The 19,989-nt window shown below is 41.0% G+C and overlaps 1 protein-coding gene and 1 long non-coding RNA gene across 3 annotated transcripts in view; both read left to right on the top strand.

Annotated features, from left to right (window-relative positions):
* Positions 1-792: 792 nt before the first annotated feature.
* NALF1 (NALCN channel auxiliary factor 1) overlaps positions 793-19,989 on the top strand; it is a 583,333-nt gene continuing 564,136 nt past the window's right edge. For both annotated transcript variants that reach the window (XM_065901897.1, XM_065901898.1), the window contains exon 1: positions 793-2,292. In XM_065901897.1, the coding sequence (XP_065757969.1) occupies positions 1,387-2,292 (906 nt within the window). In that variant the 5' untranslated portion in view covers positions 793-1,386. The remainder of the gene's footprint in view (positions 2,293-19,989) is intronic.
* Positions 3,301-19,989, top strand: part of LOC136144203 (uncharacterized) — a 420,924-nt gene continuing 404,235 nt past the window's right edge. Inside the window, exon 1 of the long non-coding RNA XR_010658500.1 lies at positions 3,301-3,367. This is a non-coding gene — a long non-coding RNA (uncharacterized lncRNA). The remainder of the gene's footprint in view (positions 3,368-19,989) is intronic.

Genomic DNA, 19,989 nt, shown 5'->3' with positions numbered 1-19,989 from the left:
CACCCCTGCCATATACTAAAATCATCTGACAAGATAATGCACTGGAAGCTGTTGATGTCTAGTTGTCCAGGGATCCAGAGACACATGCAAAGAGATCAGATGTCCCTCCTCTGCCCCCCGCCAGCCAATTCAGGTTTCCTCCCGTGCCCGCAGCCTCTCATCGGAAGCCCACGCTCATTGTCTAGTTAAGGAGGCAACATCCAGACCCTCGCCGGCTAGAAGCCTCTGCCCACCCGCCGCAACTCGGACTTTTTCCCGGAGTCCGAGAGGGAGCAGGAGGTGCCGAAGAAATTCAGCAGGCATCCTCAACCTTGCCGTCCGCAGTCTGACTTTTATCAGTAATAACAGAAAAAAAACCAAAGGTGGCGGGCGGTGGGGCGGGGGGGGGGGACGGCAAGGCACGGCAGGCGTCAGCGCGCAGCCGCCCAGGCCGGCCTGCCGGCCCAGTCGGGCTCCCCCCGCCCACCCCCCGGACCCCCGGCGCCCTCGCCTCCCCCTCCGCCGGGCCGAGCCCGGTGCCAATGCGCCAGGAGGGAGCGAGCGCGGCGCGGGAGGAGGAGATGACGCACGAGCCGGCGCTCCCCCCCAAAAAGTGCTTCTCCAGGACGAAGATGGCGGCAACTTAGCCGGGGACTGAAGATGACTGTGGCTCTCGGGAGGCCCAGCGCAGGCGATTCGGCCCCGAGGTCCGGGGGAGGCGGCGTCAGCAGTCAGAGCCCGGCGCCCGCGGGCGGACCTGCGGCAGCGGCGGCGGCGGCGGCCGGAGCGCGGGCTGGGGGGTGGGGGGGCGGGAGCGCCTTGCCGGCGGCCGCCCAGGCTCCGGACTCGAGCAGAGCGAGCGAGAAGTAGCCGCCGGAGGAGCCGAAGAAGGAGCCGGCGAGGAAGGAGCAGCGGGCGGGGGGTGGGGAGGAGGCGCCGGCGAGGCGCTCCGGCCGCAGTCCGTGGGCAGCGGAGACGCGGCGTGCCCCTGGCCTGGGAGAGCGGGCCGTCCTCCGCGGGGCCATGGGGACCCGCGCCCTGCCCGTGCCCGGCTGACAGGCGCCGCCACCCCGCCACCTCCGCCGTCACCTCCTGCACCCGGCCCGCCGCCGGCCACAGCCCGCCGCCGCCTCCGAGCGACCCTCTCCCCCTGCCTCCCTGTCTCTGCATTGTTGTTTCCCACTCGACAGAGGATGGGGTCGGCGGATGCTTAGGTCGGAAGCGAGTCCTGCCTCCCCCCGAAGCCTGGTAATATTGATGTAGGCAAAGAGCGAGAGGAGCGAGGGAGAGAGAGAGGAAAGGGAGGAGGGGAGAAGGCAATCGAACCCCTAAGTCAATGCATATTGTGGTGACACCGGCACCGGAGCCCTCGCGGTGGAGTCGGCCAGGGCTGTGCGCTCCCAAAATATGACCAGGGGTGCTTGGATGTGTCGGCAGTATGACGACGGATTAAAAATCTGGTTGGCAGCACCCCGGGAGAACGAGAAACCGTTCATAGATTCGGAGAGGGCTCAGAAATGGCGACTGTCTCTGGCCTCTCTCTTGTTTTTCACAGTCCTGCTCTCTGATCACTTGTGGTTCTGCGCCGAGGCCAAGCTGACCCGCGCCCGGGACAAGGAGCAGCAGCAGCAGCAGCAGCAGCGGCAGCAGCGACAGCGGCAGGAGCAGCGGCAGCGGCAGCGGCAGCACGAGCCGTCCTGGCCCGCGCTCCTGGCGAGCATGGGGGAGCCCTCGCCCGCCGCCCAGGCTCACAGACTCCTCTCCGCCTCCCCGTCCCCCACCCTGCCCCCCTCCCCGGGAGACGGCGGCGGCGGCGGCAAGGGCGGCCGAGGCACCGACAGCCGGAGCAAGGCTCTTCTTCCAGGAAACTCTGCCAGACCCGCGTGGCGCCTGGAGACTTGTTACCCGCAGGGCGCCTCCTCGGGCCAGTGCTTCACGGTGGAGAGCGCGGACGCCGTGTGCGCCAGGAACTGGAGTCGGGGGGCGGCGGCCCGCGGGGAGCAGCGGCAGCAGAGCCGGGGCCCGCCGCAGCCAACTCCGCTCTGGAACTTGTCGGATTTTTACCTTTCGTTTTGTAATTCCTACACACTTTGGGAGTTGTTCTCGGGGTTGTCCAGTCCCAACACTTTGAACTGTAGTCTGGATGTGGTGCTCAAGGAGGGTGGTGAGATGACCACTTGCAGACAGTGCGTCGAGGCTTACCAAGACTACGACCACCACGCTCAGGAGAAATACGAAGAGTTTGAAAGCGTGCTGCATAAATACTTACAATCAGAGGAGTACTCGGTGAAATCCTGTCCTGAGGACTGTAAGGTAGGAACCTGTGGGGTTTTTTCCCCCTTCTTCGCGCTGTTACCTCTGTGTGTGTTGGGTGGAGGTGTCTTCTAAAGTTTTAAAGTCGCTTTTTGACTCTGGTTTTGTTACTTCGACCATTGTTTTTGTGGTTGTAAGCGCCTGACCTGCTGCTTGACTTGGGACTCTCTTGTGAATTGCTGGTGGATCCGTGCCTTCTGAGAATCCTTGGCAGATCAGGAGGACTCTGGTCTTCTGAGATGATAAAGCCAGTGCTTTAACTATCTCTTAAAGCTACGGAGTTGGTTCAGATTCTGCCACTTTTTTTTTTTTTAATGTAATTTGAGTGAAGCTTGTGAGGAAGACCGTGATGGGACTGAATACTGGTGACCACAGCTGAAGTCAGAACAGGCTAAGACAGGCCATGTGTGGTCTGGCTTATGGACCTTACACATGAAGTCTCTGATAGTGGCATAATTAAGCTGGTTGGTCAAAGGGACAAGAGAAAGTGTTTGTGATTGTTTTTGTGGGAAGAACTAAAAGCCTTTTACGTGTTTTCCAGAAGTAGTACTGGTTGTTTCGAAAGTTTGGGGGCCTACCTAAGCGTATTTACTCACATGAGTTTCTTGTTTTCTCTTAGAAATGTGTATGGTTATTGATCAGAGGCTCAGTATGAGTAGAAAATTTTGATTACGTATCTGGTGATAACTGATCAGTGTTAGATTATTTATTAGTCACCTTATGTAATTAGCTTGAATTTTCAGGATGCTCTCAGGAAGTACTAATTGGCAAATGCTTAACGGCATAACTAAAAACTACTGAGCTCATTGATAACATATATTATCTTCAGCCCCTTCCTGTTGAATATAATAATGGCTGTAAACCTTGCTGGTTCACAAAGGGGTGGTGTATGCAAGTTTCTTAAGAAATGGCAACTGTGACGTGGGCGCGTGTCCTGGTAGGACTGTTGCTGTCCGTGGTGCTGAAACGAGGTTTGCTCAAGGGCTCCGTTGAAGATGAAGATACTGCAGTGACCTTTTAGTAGGGGAAGAAATGATGGCAGAATCTCAACAAACCCTGATGTTTTCTTCCAAAGGTAATTTCTTAAACAATAAAACAAATTCAAATAAAATAAAATTTCTTAAGCAATAAAGTAGTATTGCTTTTCAAAAGAAATGATACGCCATATTGTCTACCTTTCTCTTCATCACACCCTGAACCTCCCCCAAGGAACACAACTGAGCCTCCTTTGCCTCACTTGCTGGGAAAGTGTGGTCAAGGGCAGTATGGACCAGACGATTCTTGTGATGCTTTCACAGGAGAACTGGCCTAAGGGATACCTACTTCAACTGAACCCAGTTCGAGGGCTCTATTCTAGCCTGGATTGATTAGTTGTGCTCCTGACAACTAAGCTAAACTGAAACTAAGCTTGCTTTGCCAACGTTCTGTAAGACCAGAAACGTATCTTCTTTGCAAGTAATGATATTGCATTTGCAGCTTTAATTTAGAATGCTGCTTCATTAGATAAATGGATCTTAAAAGATTTTTATATATTCTTCTTAACCATATGCCTGGGAATTAATCTTAATGGTAGAAATTACTAATGAATGACTAGTATATTTATTGCATAGTTATTTATTTTGACAAGATAATGTTTCCTCAGAATTACAAGGAAATGGATCTGTCTACTAATTTACTACCAGTAAAAAAACTTGCAAAGGTTTCAGTATATTTATGTTTAAAGTGATCCCTTGTAATAATTTGAATTTTTTTGCTTCCTTGAATGTAAACTGTCATAGAAATTTCTAGCTACTTCAGTTTGCATAGGCTCAGTATTTACAAGGTAGTCTACATTGTAGACTACAGAACATTCTTAAATAAGTCTGTCAAATTTATTTTATTTGAATATTCACATAAATATCTATGCATATGTGTATATATAAATAGATATAGAGTTTTCTCTTGACCTGATATAATTATCACCTTCATAGTTATATCATCATAGCTATAAGGTATAGTGTAGGTTAAATGAATATGTAATGTTATGAACTACTTCTGGATTATGTTTTCATATAAAGTAGTCATTGTGAGCTATATACACAAAAGTACATTTAAAAAATCTTAATGCCTTCCAGAAATATTTCTTCATACTGAAAAGTAAACACAGACATTTGAGTTTTTCATCTCCACAACACAGGATTTATTACTTGTGATGCCTTGAACTATTTTTTGGTTGGTTGTTTGTCAGTTGGAAACACTTGACATTTATTCCAGGATAACTGTTTTCACACAGTTTCAAATTTTAGGTGTGCCGGGGTGAGGTGTGTTCAGTGTGTGTTCTTGGTTGATAACTTACAAACCTATTGATTAGCTCCTTAGCTTAACATACAGCTTCTTTATGATTCTGCAAAGCTGCAATCACATCCACATACAAAGTATATTACCTGACTTAAAATGCTACTGGTGGTCTTTGAAGAATGTATCTGAGTTTCTTTCTGAATACTTTTAGTTATTTCAAACATACTTATAATTATGAAATGATGTTTATCTTTAGGGGCAATGTTCAAGATACATAGTTCATGCAAAATTTTCTGCATTTTAAGGTTAGTGACAAAGTCTTAGGCTACATTAAAAGTAAATGCATTATATTTCCAGAATTGGTAATATATTCATAAAAAATCTAATTTAATAGTTTATTAATGTATTTATATTTATATATAGGATATATGCTATAATATTAGTTATACAAATAATTAGAATTCATATTTTAGAGGAAATATATTAACTTTATAATACCCATATATAATTACATGATTAATATAGTGACTTTTAAACTTTAAAAGTTAGGACATGTTATTGCCTTCTAGTTTTATAATTGCTCTCATTAAAAAGAAATGCCACACTCCATATATGTATGCAATTAAAATGAATTAAATTTAATTTTTATTGAACTTGATTTAAGGGACTTTTGGCCCATTATACTGAGAAAAAAAAACAAACCTTAATATTGACTTAATCAAATCATATTGCTTTGGACCTGTAATCATTGGAGATTAAACATAGCTTGGATTTACTTTAGTAAAGGTTTATTTGCAATACATAATAGAAATCATTTATGCCCAAGAATATTTTTTAATATTCTTAGAGATGGCTGGTTTAATTTTTAAAATAAACATACACTTTTATCTGGGAATTAAGAACAAGAACTTATGCATATATCATTTAGACTATAGCATTAAGTAGCAAAAATTATGACAGTAACTCTCCTCTGGATTTTGCAGTTTTATTCTAAATAATGTTTTTGACATACAGCAAGATCTGACAAATCTGTGAAAGTCTTCAAGATGGCTGGCAATATTAAAAAATACACTCTTCCAAGCGTCAACAATTACATATGTACATTATTAACATGCCCTAATTTTTGCTTAGTTGTTTTTCTTATGAAGATTTTTTTTTTTAAATATGCCATTCTTTAGCTTCTAGGCGTTCTTGAAATTACATATTATAAAACTGAAATATTTAGGGAATATAAATGTCCGTGTTACAGGTAAACTTTTGTTACTAATAGTTTTATGCTTTAAGACAGATGGTCAGGAAAAGTGAGTTTGAGATTAGATTCTAATATAAATCACTGCATCACTGTATTTTAATTCTCTTAGATTAGATTATAATCCTTATACTGCCAAGAATGTATGCATTCTTATACTTTTATTTCATAATTTTATGCTGAAGTAAATTATGTTGCATATTTTATTTAATAGACAGTGATCAGAAGAATACTCTGCTAATGTTCCTGTATGTAAGAGTTGTGATACTCAGAGCTTTGGGTATCATTTGCAGAAATCACTCAAAAACATTAAGCAGTTTGAGAATGTAAAATTTGGCTACATAATATGCAGTTTAAACAAAAAGTCATTTTTAAATTCTTATTTATTTTAATGTCATACACTGTAGATATTTTAAAATAATTTTTAAGGAAATAAAATATCTAACAATTTTTTCCATATAAATATATTTAAAATATTTTGCTGTAATCAGTTAAGTGCTACTGTATATATTATGACAGTATCCAGAGTGTGGAATACATCTGCAAATAGACCTCTTTTACATTCTACCACTGTATTATTTTCAAATCATATTTTTATAACTGAGTTGCTTCTCTGCAATATCACACAGTCTAACCTTCAGATGATCACTTTAACCATTAATAAGGCCATTTGTAAGGTCAAAGCCACTATCATAACTTTTATGACCAGATTTTTATTTTTAATATTTTTGCCCCATATAAAAATGGGGTGCATTATAAACCAAGGAATGATTTTAAAAAAAATTCTGACTTGTAACTGGGTCAGATTAGTAGCTATATAGGACATATTAAAAATTTTAATAATTGCTGTTATACATTGGTTTTAATCACTTTAATTAGATGAACTTGGTGTTTGCATATGCAAGGTGAATTAAAGTATAAAGGAAAAAAATCAAATAATGCTCTCAGTTTCATGGTCTCCCACAAATAAATCAGAATGTATTAAGATATATTTTGATACTAGATTGAATGTACAAAAACAAATCTGTAGATAGCTGTTTGAAACACAATACTATTTTGGTTTGCATTACTGACCTATTGCTTTAATTTCAATTCCCCATTTCCTTTTCAATCTTAATCTTCTTTGTCGACCTCACGTTGACTAGGCACCAAACATGTCACTGTTCACTTTATGTTGACTTATATTGAAAAGATGTTTCTTCAATATCAGTTAACATTTACTCTAGATCAGTGGTCTTTGGTATCATATTAGACTATCCTGGGAATCTTTGAAAACACGCCCAGCCCTAAGAGATTCTGATTTCATTAGCCTGGCTTAAGCCTGGGGTGAGAACCGTTGTTGTAGTTGAGTGACAAGCAAAGTGGAAAGACCTTTTAGGTCCTGCGCCTCTGTAACACCTAATAACCTCATTGGTTCAACAGATGAGGAAGGAACTTACGCTGTTTCTAAGTGGTAAAGGCAACAGGACATGGTCGGGGGGTCGGGGGAGGGAATACCCTGGGGCTGGGCGAGGAACTAGTTCACATGACATGCGAACTAGCTGTGTGCGAGGTTTGGGGAATGTGCCAAGGAAAGAACATGGAGAGAAGGGTGCAGAGAAGACCAGGGCTCTGAACATTCAAGGATGGGCCTATTGGCTGCGGATTTTCTGCCTTTTAGCCAGATCTGACTCATTGTTCTGCTGTTCGCTAATGGACTGAGCGCGTGAGTGCAGAAGTCAGATGCTTGTCTCTGTGTGAGACGGTCAGCTCTGTGGTTGGAGGAGCCTCGGCCTCCTCACTTCGTCTCTGATTTTAGCTTGTGTAAATGGCTAGAATTTAGACTTTTTCAGAAGTATGCGTTGGTTTTAAGAGAGAACATTTTGACTTTTCATAGTGTTTCATGTGGTTTGGTTTATTCTTTCTTCACCTATTTACTTTATTAAACCTAGAGAATTACTAATTCATTTTTATTGTTCTTTCTCCATTATAATGATGAGCCATATTTCCTCTTTTACTTATTTCTATCATACTGGAATAACTAGTGACATTCATACAGTGTTTTGAAGATACAAGTTGCTAAGTAGACACAGAATGCTACCACACTTAATTTAGAAATTCATTTTAGAGGGATCTTATCATTGTTCTGTTTTGAAGGGATTGTAATATCATCACATTTTATTGTTTTGTTTTTGAAAAGTTTAGATTGGAAAATGCTGTGAAATACTAAATTTAAGTTTTACATTAAGTTAATAAGCAATAAAACATTACAATCCAAATAATGAAATTTCAGTAATAAAATGTTTTAATTTACTTCGATTCTTTAAAACTGAAAATAGGAATTCACATCTGCCTTTCTTTGGTAATAAATAGTTCATGATTTATACTATGTATTGTGTAGAATGCATGAAAATATTTCCTTCTTGGGTGTTTAAAGTGTTAAAAGGTTAGTAGCTGGTTTTCCCTCTCTGTTTCTACACAGAATCATTTACTAAAAGAAAAAGTTATAGGTTCTATTACAGATGGTTAAAAAAAAACCTGCAAAAAATGCAAGTTTACTAGTGTTTAAATTCAGTTATTGGTCTTAGCAGCAGTAGTAATATATCTTCTCATATGTGGGATGAGTGGATGCAATAATTACTTCTTTAGAAATACATGGGAATTGTATGTGTCAGAGATACACATTTCCTTCCTTGAGAAGGAAATTGGGCTCTACTCAAAACTGTGAATCCTCACTCCTCGATTTCCTCTTCTTCCTGCCAGTGTACCCTCTTGCTTTCATCTGGCTGAATCCTCTCCTGGCTTCTGGAGGCTCCACTCGCCGGGCCCGTGTCCCGTGGCAAACCCAGAGTTCAGAGATCTTACTTCTCTGCCTCTCCACTGCCATCAGAAATAATCAGTCTCTTTCTGACTGAACTCTCACTGACTTAGTTTATTTGGGAAAAAAAAATTGAACTAAGATTTAAATGTATGATCATGACAATGTATTGGTTTTCTCAGAAAATGATTTGAGTCACTCAGTTTAAGTGCTAGGACGAGCTTCAGTAGTGGCTAACAAGTTTTAGAGTTGATTACAGGTCAGAGACTAGTCTAATTCATTTACTCATCATTGTCTTTATAGGTACTATCACGTGTTTTACAGATGAGTAAAGTGATGAGTGAAGTTAACTCTTCTGAGGTCAAGCAGCTGGTAGTGTTAAAGCTCAAGCTCACATCCTCACCTTATTGTGTTTTCTTTCCCCTCTTCATTATGATAATTACAGTCATACTAAATAGTGAAGGGATAAGTATATAAATCCACAAATACCTGTTAAAATTTTTGCCATATTTACTTTTTAATTTATCATTAAAAGTGTTTTATAGATGATATAGCAAGCTATGATGGCAGACAGTTTGGAGTCCTAGACAGCTGCAATGAATGGCCAAGAATTCCAGGTTCATCATTTCAAAGTCTTGTTGGGGTGGGTGCTGCTGCTGCTGCTAAGTCGCTTCAGTCATGTCCGACTCTGTGTGACCCCACAGACAGCAGCTCACCAGGCTCCCCCGTCCCTGGGATTCTCTAGGCAAGCATACTGGAGTCGGTTGCCATTTCCTTCTCCAGTGCATGAAAGTGAAAAGTGAAAGTGAAGTCGCTCAGTTGTGTCTGACTCTTACAGACCCCATGGACCGCAGCCTACCAGGCTCCTCTGCCCATGGGAGTTTTCAGGCAAGAGCACTGGAGTGGGGTGCCATCGCCTTCTCGGTTGGGGGATGGTTATGACTATGAATAAATGGTATGACTATCAGCAGAACACTTAAAGTTCCGTTTCGAGTGGAACAGAGGAAGGATATAGATATAGTTTTGGAGGGAGGGAAGCAGACTTCGGAAACCTGTGATAGTTCTTGCACTGAATTTGTAAGTTCAGTAAGATACAGTCACTTTTTGTTTAAAAATTTTAAACCGCCATCCAATTTTTACCACAGTGTTTTAAAAGATGTTGAGTTTATGAGTTGAGAATTGTGTACATATTGCCTGAAATCTGTAATCATTAGAAATCTTAATATTTATCTAAACTTTATTGGCCCTTTATATGTCCTCTTTCCGAATACAGTCACACTGAGGGGTCAGGGCTTCAGTGTATGAATTTGGGGGGACGTAGTTCCACTCACACATTGAGTAAGCTATATGGCAAGAGCTGGAAGAAAACCTCTGGAGAGATATTAGTGCTCGATTGTGAAGAACCGTGTATCCCATGCTAAGGGCTTGAATCTCATCCTCTATGTGATACAATATCAGAAAGGAATTTTAATCAAGTGATTTGCTTGGGATGGTTTGTTTTCCTCAAAACTTAGCCCTGGCAGCAATATGTTGATAGGTTGGAAGAGGGTGAAGTGATGTCAGAAACTAAATTTCAAATTATATTTCATTTCAGTTAGTCTAAATTTAAATAGCCCCAAGTGGCTAGTGGCTACCAGGATGGAGAGAAGATTCTAAATGACTGTGGTGGCTATGGAACGGGAGAAGAAAGCAAGATTCAGGAGACTTTTCTGAGTTAAAATTTACCAGTTGCCATGTAGAGGAAGGATTTGATTCAGACTTCAGGAAAGGTGATACTCTGGGTGTGGATGCATGTAATGAGATAGCAAATACAGGAGGAAGAACACATTGGGATTGAGGTTAGTGAAATGACAGAAGTCCATTCTTGGAGATAATGCCATCAGGAGATGTCCAGTAGATAGTGAACCATGTAAGTTGGGCTTTTGGTGTGGCATTTACTCTCTACACATGATGTAGTTTGATCCAGGAAGCTGTGGACAGAGAGTAGATGATTAACAGAAACAGATTACATGGAGGGAATGTTAAAGATGAATTATGAGGAAGAGCAACGTTAAAGGGTCTGGGCAGAAAAGGGACCAGAAAGAGAGACTGAGAAGAAACAGGGAATGAGAGTGAAAATGGGAGGATGAGAGCAGAAGAGAGAATGGGGGAAGGGGGGAGGGGAGGAGGGGGGGAGGGGCGGAGGCGGACGGAAAGGAGAGCATCCTTAGAATGTGAAGGTCTGAAAAATATAGGGAGGAGTTTTAAGAAGGATGTAGAGTCAGTCAGGAGTGTCTTGTGTTTCAGAAAGAACATGTAGGATGAAGCCTAGAAATAGGTCACTGCATTTGACAGTTAAGTCTCGTTGAACCTTACAGGACTGGCTTCAATAGAATGATGAAAAGGATGTCAAATTGTGATGCATTAAGGAATGAGCTGGAGTTGATGAAATAAAAACTAGTTTGAACGATTCTTCATTAAGTTCGACCATGAAAAGAAAAAGGAAATGAAAAGGTGGGAAGATGTGAATTTAAAGGGATAAATATTTTATGATGAAATAAGCATTAGAATATTTGTAGCTTTTGATCTAGGACCCAGATGGAAGTATGATATTGAAAGTATCACTTTCAGAAAAAATTAGTGAAGGCACCAGATCCCAAAGAAAAGATAACAGACTCTAATTTATTGCTTATTCTCAGGAAGGAGGGAGGTTTTATCTTTGCACATTGTGCTGTGCAGCTAAGATCCTTTGTTTTGTTGTTTGTATTTTAAAGAGGAACAATGCTTTAATTTCGGAATTTCAGACAATAAGTACAATTATTATCTTGAAAATGCTTAAATAAAGTAGGATATTCATTTTCAAATAATAGAAAATAATTATTAGCTGTAAATATGAGATCATAAATAATTATATGTGTCACTGTGAATTATTTTCTTTAGGAATGTGCTGCCCTGGAGTTCAGTGACATATTTATAGAGTCCATGGAATTAAATATGGCTATCTCATTATCTATTTTCTTCAAAAATGTTAGTATGTTTAATAGAAAGTTCTAAAAATAGAAATTAATTTTAAACCTAATAGAGAAGTATAGTAAAATAGTTACAAGAAGTATTGAGAATAGACTGGGTTCAACTCCCAGTTTCATCTCTTATTAATTATATGACATCATGCAAATTACTTAAAATAGGGATTCTAGCACTTCTTTCATAAGACAGTTATGGGATGAAATCAGGAGACTCCCATGCATGTTAAAGTATCTAACCTGGGGCTTGATGATGCCCAATAAGTAGAAGCAGTTCATTTAAAACCCATGGGGAAAAAGCCCTGGGAAATCAGTAAAATTGCTTCACTTGAGTTCTCATGTAAATTTTCTGGTAAGCAACAGTCAATTACAAGAGTTTTATAAACAGACTTTGTATTTTGCATGATAAACCTGATTTTACTACGTCTACATCCCTTCCATTTCTCTGGAAAGGTGACTAAAGGTGAGTCTTTAGAATGAAACAGAAAACAAAAATTCAGCTAAAAACAAAAATTTAGGGTGAAAATGTTGCATTCCTGAAGCCTGACTTTTCCCCTTGTAATTTCAGATTAAAAATTAACATGTGCTGGGGTTTAGACTCAGTGGATCCTCTTAGATTATGGCAAAGGAACTGAGCCCTTTCGTGTACAAACCTTTTGGGGAGGACACATGAAGAAACCGTTGTAATGACCCTCCATCTCCCAGAAACCTTGGGTTGAAGATAATCTTGGGAGGAATTCTTTGTTACGTAGTTCGTCAGGCACTGCAGAGTCTCCTGTGCCTCCAAGCTCCATTTTAAACGTCGGAGCCCTTTGCGTACCCTCTAGCTACTTGTCTTTGTGTTCTGTTTTGGTCGTCCTTGTTATTTTCCGCTCTGCCCCTCCATTTGCACACTCTGCCGTCCTTAGTGCTTTTGTTACCTGGGGAGGGAGAGGAAGCAGAGTTAAAGGCCACCTCAGCATTTGAACTAGAGCTGGTGGACGAGGCCAACATGGCAGGTGCTGAGATAGGCCAGGCGGAACTCCGTGAACGGGTCCATGGTTGCCCTCAGAAAGAAGAGACACATCAAGGTTCTTTACCTTGGTAAAAGTGGCCGCATGGAAGTGGGGGTCTTGCTCCAACAAGTGGGTCAATTAAGGCTTAGAGAAGGGAGGAAGCGTGCCAGAGTTCTCATCGGTAAGTGCGGCATAGACAGAACTCAAGCCAGCAGTATCTGGCTCTTAATCTCATGGCCTCTGACTTTATTATAATGTGTTCAGTCTGCCACAAATAATTGCTCAGCTAGTTTTTTTTTTTTTTTTTTTTTTTAATATTTTAGGGGGAGAATGTGGGTGGCTGACAGCAGGAGTGGATAGAATATAAAGTTCTTTGGCACATAAAAGAAATTATAACTTCTTTCATCCAGTTTTTCTGTTGCAGCAGCTGGGTGTAGGAGAAGAGCATAGGCCTAAAAGTCAGAAACACATAGATTTACATGGCTGTTCCATCAGTTCCTGCAAGATGTGGATACTTACATATCCATGTTGAGGAAAGAAGGGATAGGTATATAGTAAAATGCAGCTGGCGAGGGAGTTCCCTGGTGGCCTAGTGGTTAGGATTCTGTTCACTGTAATGACCTGGGTTCTATCCCTGGTTGGGGAACTGATATCTTGCAATCCGTGTGGGCAAAAAATATACATATATACATAGTCGACAGGTAGAGCTGTCATCTGTGCATCCAGGCTCCTCTGAGAAGACAGGATGGTGTCACCCTGCAGAGCTCGCGCTACCGTTAGATGCTGAGCTGGTGGAAAACATTGAAAGTTTGTCCTAATCCAGTCATCGGTTTCTGACCAGAGCTGTCCTGGTGCAGATCAATTCCCTGACAGAGACTTCTGACTTACTTTCCGTAGAGGCATTTAAAAAGGCACTGGTGGTATATTTAATCTTGGGAGTCACAGTGACCCTAGATAAGCAGTGAGAGTCTGTCTGAAGAGAAGCAAGTATTTTTAAAAAGGTGAATCTGAATCTTAAGCCATTAAAAACAAACAAACAAACAAACAAACAAAAACAGAATTTCCTGTTCCCCTGAGTGAAAATAAGAGAGGTCACTATGGGCTGTTAAGCAAGCATTTGGGGGAATGCTTTCTGAAGCAATGGCTTCATGCCACAATTTGGAAGTCACTTATGGAAAAAAGGAGCCCTTTCCTTATTTCAGTTTAGGCTTTTTAAACAAAACGTTCATTTTTATTTAATATGTCTGAAAATTCCAGTGAGATGGAATTCAAGTCTGAGTAAACAAAATCCTTGTCAGCATAGTTTGGCTTCTTTGATGAATATAGATTGTTTTCAACTGGCATAGTTATCAACTGCTCAGTCATGGACTTGATTTCTCTATTTGATTAATTGGCTATTTAAAATTATTAAAATAAATGATTCAGTCTTTAAGTCCTTGTGGTTTTTGATTGTTTGGCTTAATGGATGGAACAGGCCAACCGTGTATATGCTGCTTCACCTACAAGAAGTCAAAGCAGTTATTTATCTAAATAATTTTTGACAAGCGCGAGCATATTAAAAGAGTGCCCAAAATTTGTTTGTTTAGTCTTGGAGGAATAATTTCTTATTTCCAAATAACTTAAAAATCTGAAAAAAGTTAACAAGATCCATGAATATTTGTAAGTCTCAAATCTGTAATTTTGTTTCATACTTTAGTAAGTGCTTGAACTTTTCATAACAAAAACCTAAAATGGTTCCTTGAGGGCAGCAGAGTTGATTTTTGATAACCCTCAATTATTTCATGAAGGTAGAGACTTTGAACGGCCCTGATAAAGAACATGGACAGAGAGGCCAGGCTTTGCCCCAGTCGTGCTGTCCCGACGGCAGCGTGGCAAACGTGCCCAACTTGGAGTTCACTGACCATTGGTGGAGCTTTGGTAGCTAAGTCGTGTCTGACTCTTGTGACCCCATGGACTGTAGCCCGCCAGGCTCCTCTGTCCATGGGATTCTCCAGGCAAGAATACGGGAGTGGATTGCCATTTCCTTCTCCAGGGGATCTTCCCTACCCAGGGATCAAACCTGGGTCTCCCTCATTGCAGGCAGATTCTTTACCAACTGAGCTACAAGTTAGGTTCTGTATTACAGTTTCTCTAGCATTGCACTCTAACTGGATGGATGTTTAAGTTTTTCACAATAGCCACTTTAAACAGACAAATGCAAAAGCTCAGCAGTGCATATTTGCGTTTCTTTACCACTTGTTTATATTAATAAAGATGAAAACAATATAGCTAAAGGCACTCAACAACTGACTTTTTTTTTTTTCAAGTCAAGACTAGATTTTGTTGTAGATGAACTCTAGTAGAGTTAACTCATGATAGACATTGTCTGGGCTTCGCTGGTAGCTCAGCAGGTAAAGAATCTGCCTGCAATGCAGGAGACACGTAGACATTGTTTAGGGAAAAACATTTTTCCTTCATCTGAATGTATCAGTTTATCTTTATGGCCTGACCTCTGACCCACATGTGAGCAGATGAAGGTGCTGCGGGGAGACGGAGGCAACACACAGGGGTTGCTGAAGGTCCCTGCTCCCCACTTGCTGTGTGACTGATGATCAGACTGTATTTTTGTCTGTGTAATGTGGTCTCCATTCTGGGCTGTTTTGTATGGCCCTGAGCCTATTCTTATTCTCCCGTTTTTTTTTTTTTTTTTCCTACTGTGACAATATATGATGTGTCTAATGTAGTAAATTATTAAAGAGAATTTCCCAGGAGGCTGTTCAACTCAGTCCCTCTGATTTCTCCAGTTAATGGTGAAGGGCCATTCTCAAGGGCTACCAATGCTGGCTGTGAATTGAGCAGGTGAACCAGAGGGGCCAAAAGAAAAGAATTTCAGGCCTGAAGAGAACACACCCATCTTCTCAGAGTGATCACAGTGGTTATTTTAATCTTCGCCATCCAGATGTATTAAAGGATGCTGCATAAAGAATATTTCAATAACTTAATTTGTAATCATCGCCTCTGGGAATGCACTTCGTCATACAATTTTTGGTGCTCTATAGGGAAAAAAAAACATAGTATAAGGACGAATGAATATTTCCTTTTAAAAACAGATCTTTAGTGGAAACTGTTCTTAGATAATTTGAGCACTATTATTATATGGCAGTAGTAATTTAGGCACTGAGATAAAAGGTATCCCACAGTGCACCTAGTTAAAAAAAGAATAAATAATCAGATGCTTCATCATGTGTGACTCATATATGGACATGAAAAACTTGTAAGAAATTTATAAACAGGGTACTTACTAACCTAAAAGAAGGAAGTAATATGAGGGAAAATCCAGGAGAATATTTGATTCTTTTTCTAGCTACTTGTTAATGAGAACAAGATTAAAAGGCATGTACATCTCTTAAGCTAAAAGCTGTGGTGTTCATATTCTGCTACAAAACAACAACAACAACAACTTGGTAACAAATATTTCTTTTCACATGGTCTCGCTTTCAACCTGTAAATGGAAATTAGATTTCACTTAGAGCTTTGAAATCAGGACAGTGCTGCAATTTCAGCCTGAAATTGGTTCTTCTAACTTGTTTATAAATTCATTCTTTCCCTCTTAAAAATACAATCGGCCCCAAGTCAAATAATTACAAAATACTAATTTTATAAAATATGGTGTTTGATATCTTTGTTGCTGAACAAGAAAGCTTTTTATATGGCAAATATAAACACAGTGTTTTATTTGTACATGCTTTTTTATGGGTAATTATGGGTTTCAAAAGTAATAAACAGCAGTGTAATTATTCCATAGCTTGCAGTGGGGATGTGTTTCCTTAATCTGGCCACTTAAAGAAGAAACAACTATTCATCTCTGAACCTTTTCAGAAAAGCAATTAAAAAAAATTCAGTGTTTTTTTTCAAATTTAGAAGGCTTTAGAAAAATATATCATTGTTTAGTTCTGCTGATTAGTTTATTAATTTTAAGAGACTGGAAAGATACAACTCTATAATGGTTACTTCATCTGAGAAATCACCTAGACAGGTCAGATAGTTCCAAAACTTTAAGTAACCCACAGAGAAATGTTTTAAAATACCATGTTCCACTTAAGAAGAGCATTGTGACATCTGTGACTTACTTTGATCTAGTTTGGCAGAAAATATAAAAGTATAATAATTATGGCAACATTTGCCAAATCTATATTATTGTTATATTGGTGTTTAGTTATTAGTCTTTCAAATTTTCTGTATGCTTAATTTTTTTCATAATTCAAAACTGTTTTAAAAAAGAATCAGTAGTCTGTGGGGAGGAAAATGTTTGCTAATTATGCCAATATTTCTAATGCAGTCTGTGTAAGTTATTTATTTATTATAATTGGGTAAACTGGCACTGTGGCTTAAAAAAATCACTTTCCAAGCGTTTCTGTATCATTTCACAGTATGGAATGAGCTAGAGTGTTAGCAATATGATAAGGAAGAAGCTGAATCCCTAATGGATATTCAGGGACTTTTTGTATTACTCATAGACAAATAAATATAAGTACAGTGACTGCTTTGGTCCTCTGATGAAGAAAGTTTGTTAATCAGTCAGCAACCCAAGTATAGGGGAAAAAATGATGAAAAGCTATTTCTCTATCTTTGTAAATGTTAATTTTGCTTCTTAAATTTTGATTTGATTCATGGGTAGGCAGTAAAGCTATGCCCAAAGTTGGAGGACAGTTTTCTTCTCTGTTAAGATCGTGTGTTTGCACTTTACAGTTAGCGCCTAGTGTTGGTGCTATACCCAGCTTATTTAATTCTCTGAAGTAGGTCTGATAACTATCCCCATTTTGAAGAAAAGCTTCCCTGGTGGCTCAGACGGTGAAGCGTCTGACTACAATGCGGGAAACCTCGATTCAATCACTGGGCCTGGAAGATCTCCTGGAGAAGGAAATGGCAACCCTCTCCAGTACTCTTGCCTGGAAAATCCCATGGATGGAGGAACCCGGTAGGCTACAGTTCATGGGGTTGCAAAGAGTTGAACACAACTGAGCAACTTCACTTTCTTTCTTTCTTTCTAAGCACAGGACATAAGACTTTTATTTAAAACTCTTGACAATTATATTTGTTTTCTATTACATTGCTATAGTATAGAACCAGTCCTGATTTTCAAAGATTATTGAGAAGAAAGAAAGTTGAAAATAACTGAAAACATTAGTGTGAAGATGATTTCTAGCAGCATGTGGATGTACTTGTCCATTTGTTTCTCCTGTTAGATTTTGAGATGACTCTTAAAGCTAAGAATTACAACTTATTCCTATTTTTTGTGTAATCACTTTTAAAGAAGAAAAGAAAGAAGATCTGAGCTCGTGATGGTTATAAAACATTGAGGCAGATTCTTTGATGCTTCTCCACCTGAGAGGATGCAGGCATGCCCTCCCTCTGAATCTGGGCATGCTTGTTATGACTGCTTCATTCAAAAGACAGGTACAGGAATAGTGCTCTGTGACTTCCAAGGTAGGTGATACAAGGTTATGCAGTTTCCTCCTTGTTCGCTGGGATTCCATGGGATTCCATGTATTCTTGAAGCTTTGGGCTGTCAGTGAACCCGAGACCACCATCCAGTAAGGAAGCCCAAGCCACACAGCAAGACCAAAGACCATGTAGGCTTCCTCATGGCCGGTCTCGATTGAGCTCAGCCTTTGGGTTGTCCCAGGCCAGGTGCCACACGTGTGAGTGAAGGCTCCAGGTGAGCCCTACGCCCAGCCATTTGCCACCAGGAGCCCTTCAGATCTTCTCAAAGCACCAGACACTCCAGAGGACGGAAAAGCTGCCCTCTGTGTGATGTCTGATATCCTGAGGCAAAGAATCCTAGCTCTAAAAAGTAGCTGCCGTTTTACACTACATTTTAGTGGTTTGTTACGCAACAATAGATCATGGGACTGTGTTCAATAATAGTTTGTTGAATGACTGATTCTCCATTAAGTGAGAGGTTCCATTGAGTAAAACTAATGAACACTGAAATAAAAGAAACCTATGTGGTCTCATATGCATTATTGATTTTATTCCCCCTCTCTGGTTAGCAGTGCTGGCAAGTTGAAGTTGTTCTTGTGACTATCCTCCTGGCAGTTCATTTGATTTATTTAGTAACCAATGTTGATGCATTGACTCTTGTGGCCAGGTCATCATCTGAGGAATTTTGACATGTATGGTGTTAAGACACGATGCCTGTGAGCAGGGTGCGTGCAGCGCAACTGAAAAGGTGCGCTTTGAGGCTGCACGTGGGCAGGGCCACAGAGGACAGGGCACAGGCGTCTCCAAAGAGCCCCTTCCGGCCTGCGCTGGGCACCCCTGTGTGGCCCACCGTGCGTCCCTCTGTGCACAGCCAGGTGGGAGCTAGCATGCCCATCCACACGATTAAAGTCTCAAAATGTGTCTGCTGAAATTGCCTGCAGTATTCACTTGAAATCCTCATGTTTGGATTTTTTTAAGATTAACGAGCTGTAGTGAACTATATATATATAGTGAACTGTCCACGGGGTCACAAAGAGTCGGACACGACTGAGCGACTGAGCTGAACTGAACTGATAGTGAGCTGCTGCTGCTGCTAAGTCGCTCAGTCGTGTCTGACTCTGTGCGACCCCATAGACGGCAGCCCACCAGGCTCCCCCGTCCCTGGGGTTCTCCAGGCAAGAACAATGGCGTGGGTTGCCATTTCCTTCTCCAGTGCCTGAAAGTGAAAAGTGAAAGTGAAGTCGCTCAGTCCTGTCCGACTCTCAGCGACCCCATGGACTGTAGCCCGCAAGGCTCCTCCGTCTATGGGATTTTCTAGGCAAGAGTACTGGAGTGGGGTGCCGTTGCCTTCTCTGGATAGTGAGCTAGCCTACTTGAAATTGAATAATTTATTCTGCATTTATGACTTAAATTGTTTTCAGGTGGTGGATTATTATGATATTCTCTTAGCCACAAGTTTTTACTGTTCCTTAAGAGGAAGTAGTTATATTTTCACTCATATATAAAAATCATCACTTCTTGTATCATGCACCTACTAGCCATATCTTTAGAATATTCTAAACATCATTTGCACAAGTTTTCACATTCCATTTATCTGCAATATTTGGGGAAGAATTAAGAGCCAGAGATCAAGAAAGAGAACTAGGCCCAGTGTAATCTGAATGCTGGGTAGAGAAGGAAGAGGCAAGCAATCGTCATGCAGGAAAGCACCAGTCAGCGTTTTAGTGCTTTTGTTGTCCAGTTGCTAAGTCGTGTCCAACTCTTTGTGACCCCATGGGCTGCAGCACACCAGGCTTCCCTGTCCTTCACTATCTCCCTAAGTTTGCTCAAACTCATGTCTGTTGATGCCATCCAACCATCTCATCCTCTGTCACCCCCTACTCCTCCTGCCCTCAGTCTTGCCCAGCATCAAGA

Source organism: Muntiacus reevesi, chromosome 11, assembly GCF_963930625.1.
Source record: "Muntiacus reevesi chromosome 11, mMunRee1.1, whole genome shotgun sequence".
Lineage (NCBI taxonomy): Eukaryota > Metazoa > Chordata > Mammalia > Artiodactyla > Cervidae > Muntiacus > Muntiacus reevesi.
Note: the sequence above shows the minus strand (reverse complement) of the source record. Positions and strands in the feature narration are given on the sequence as shown.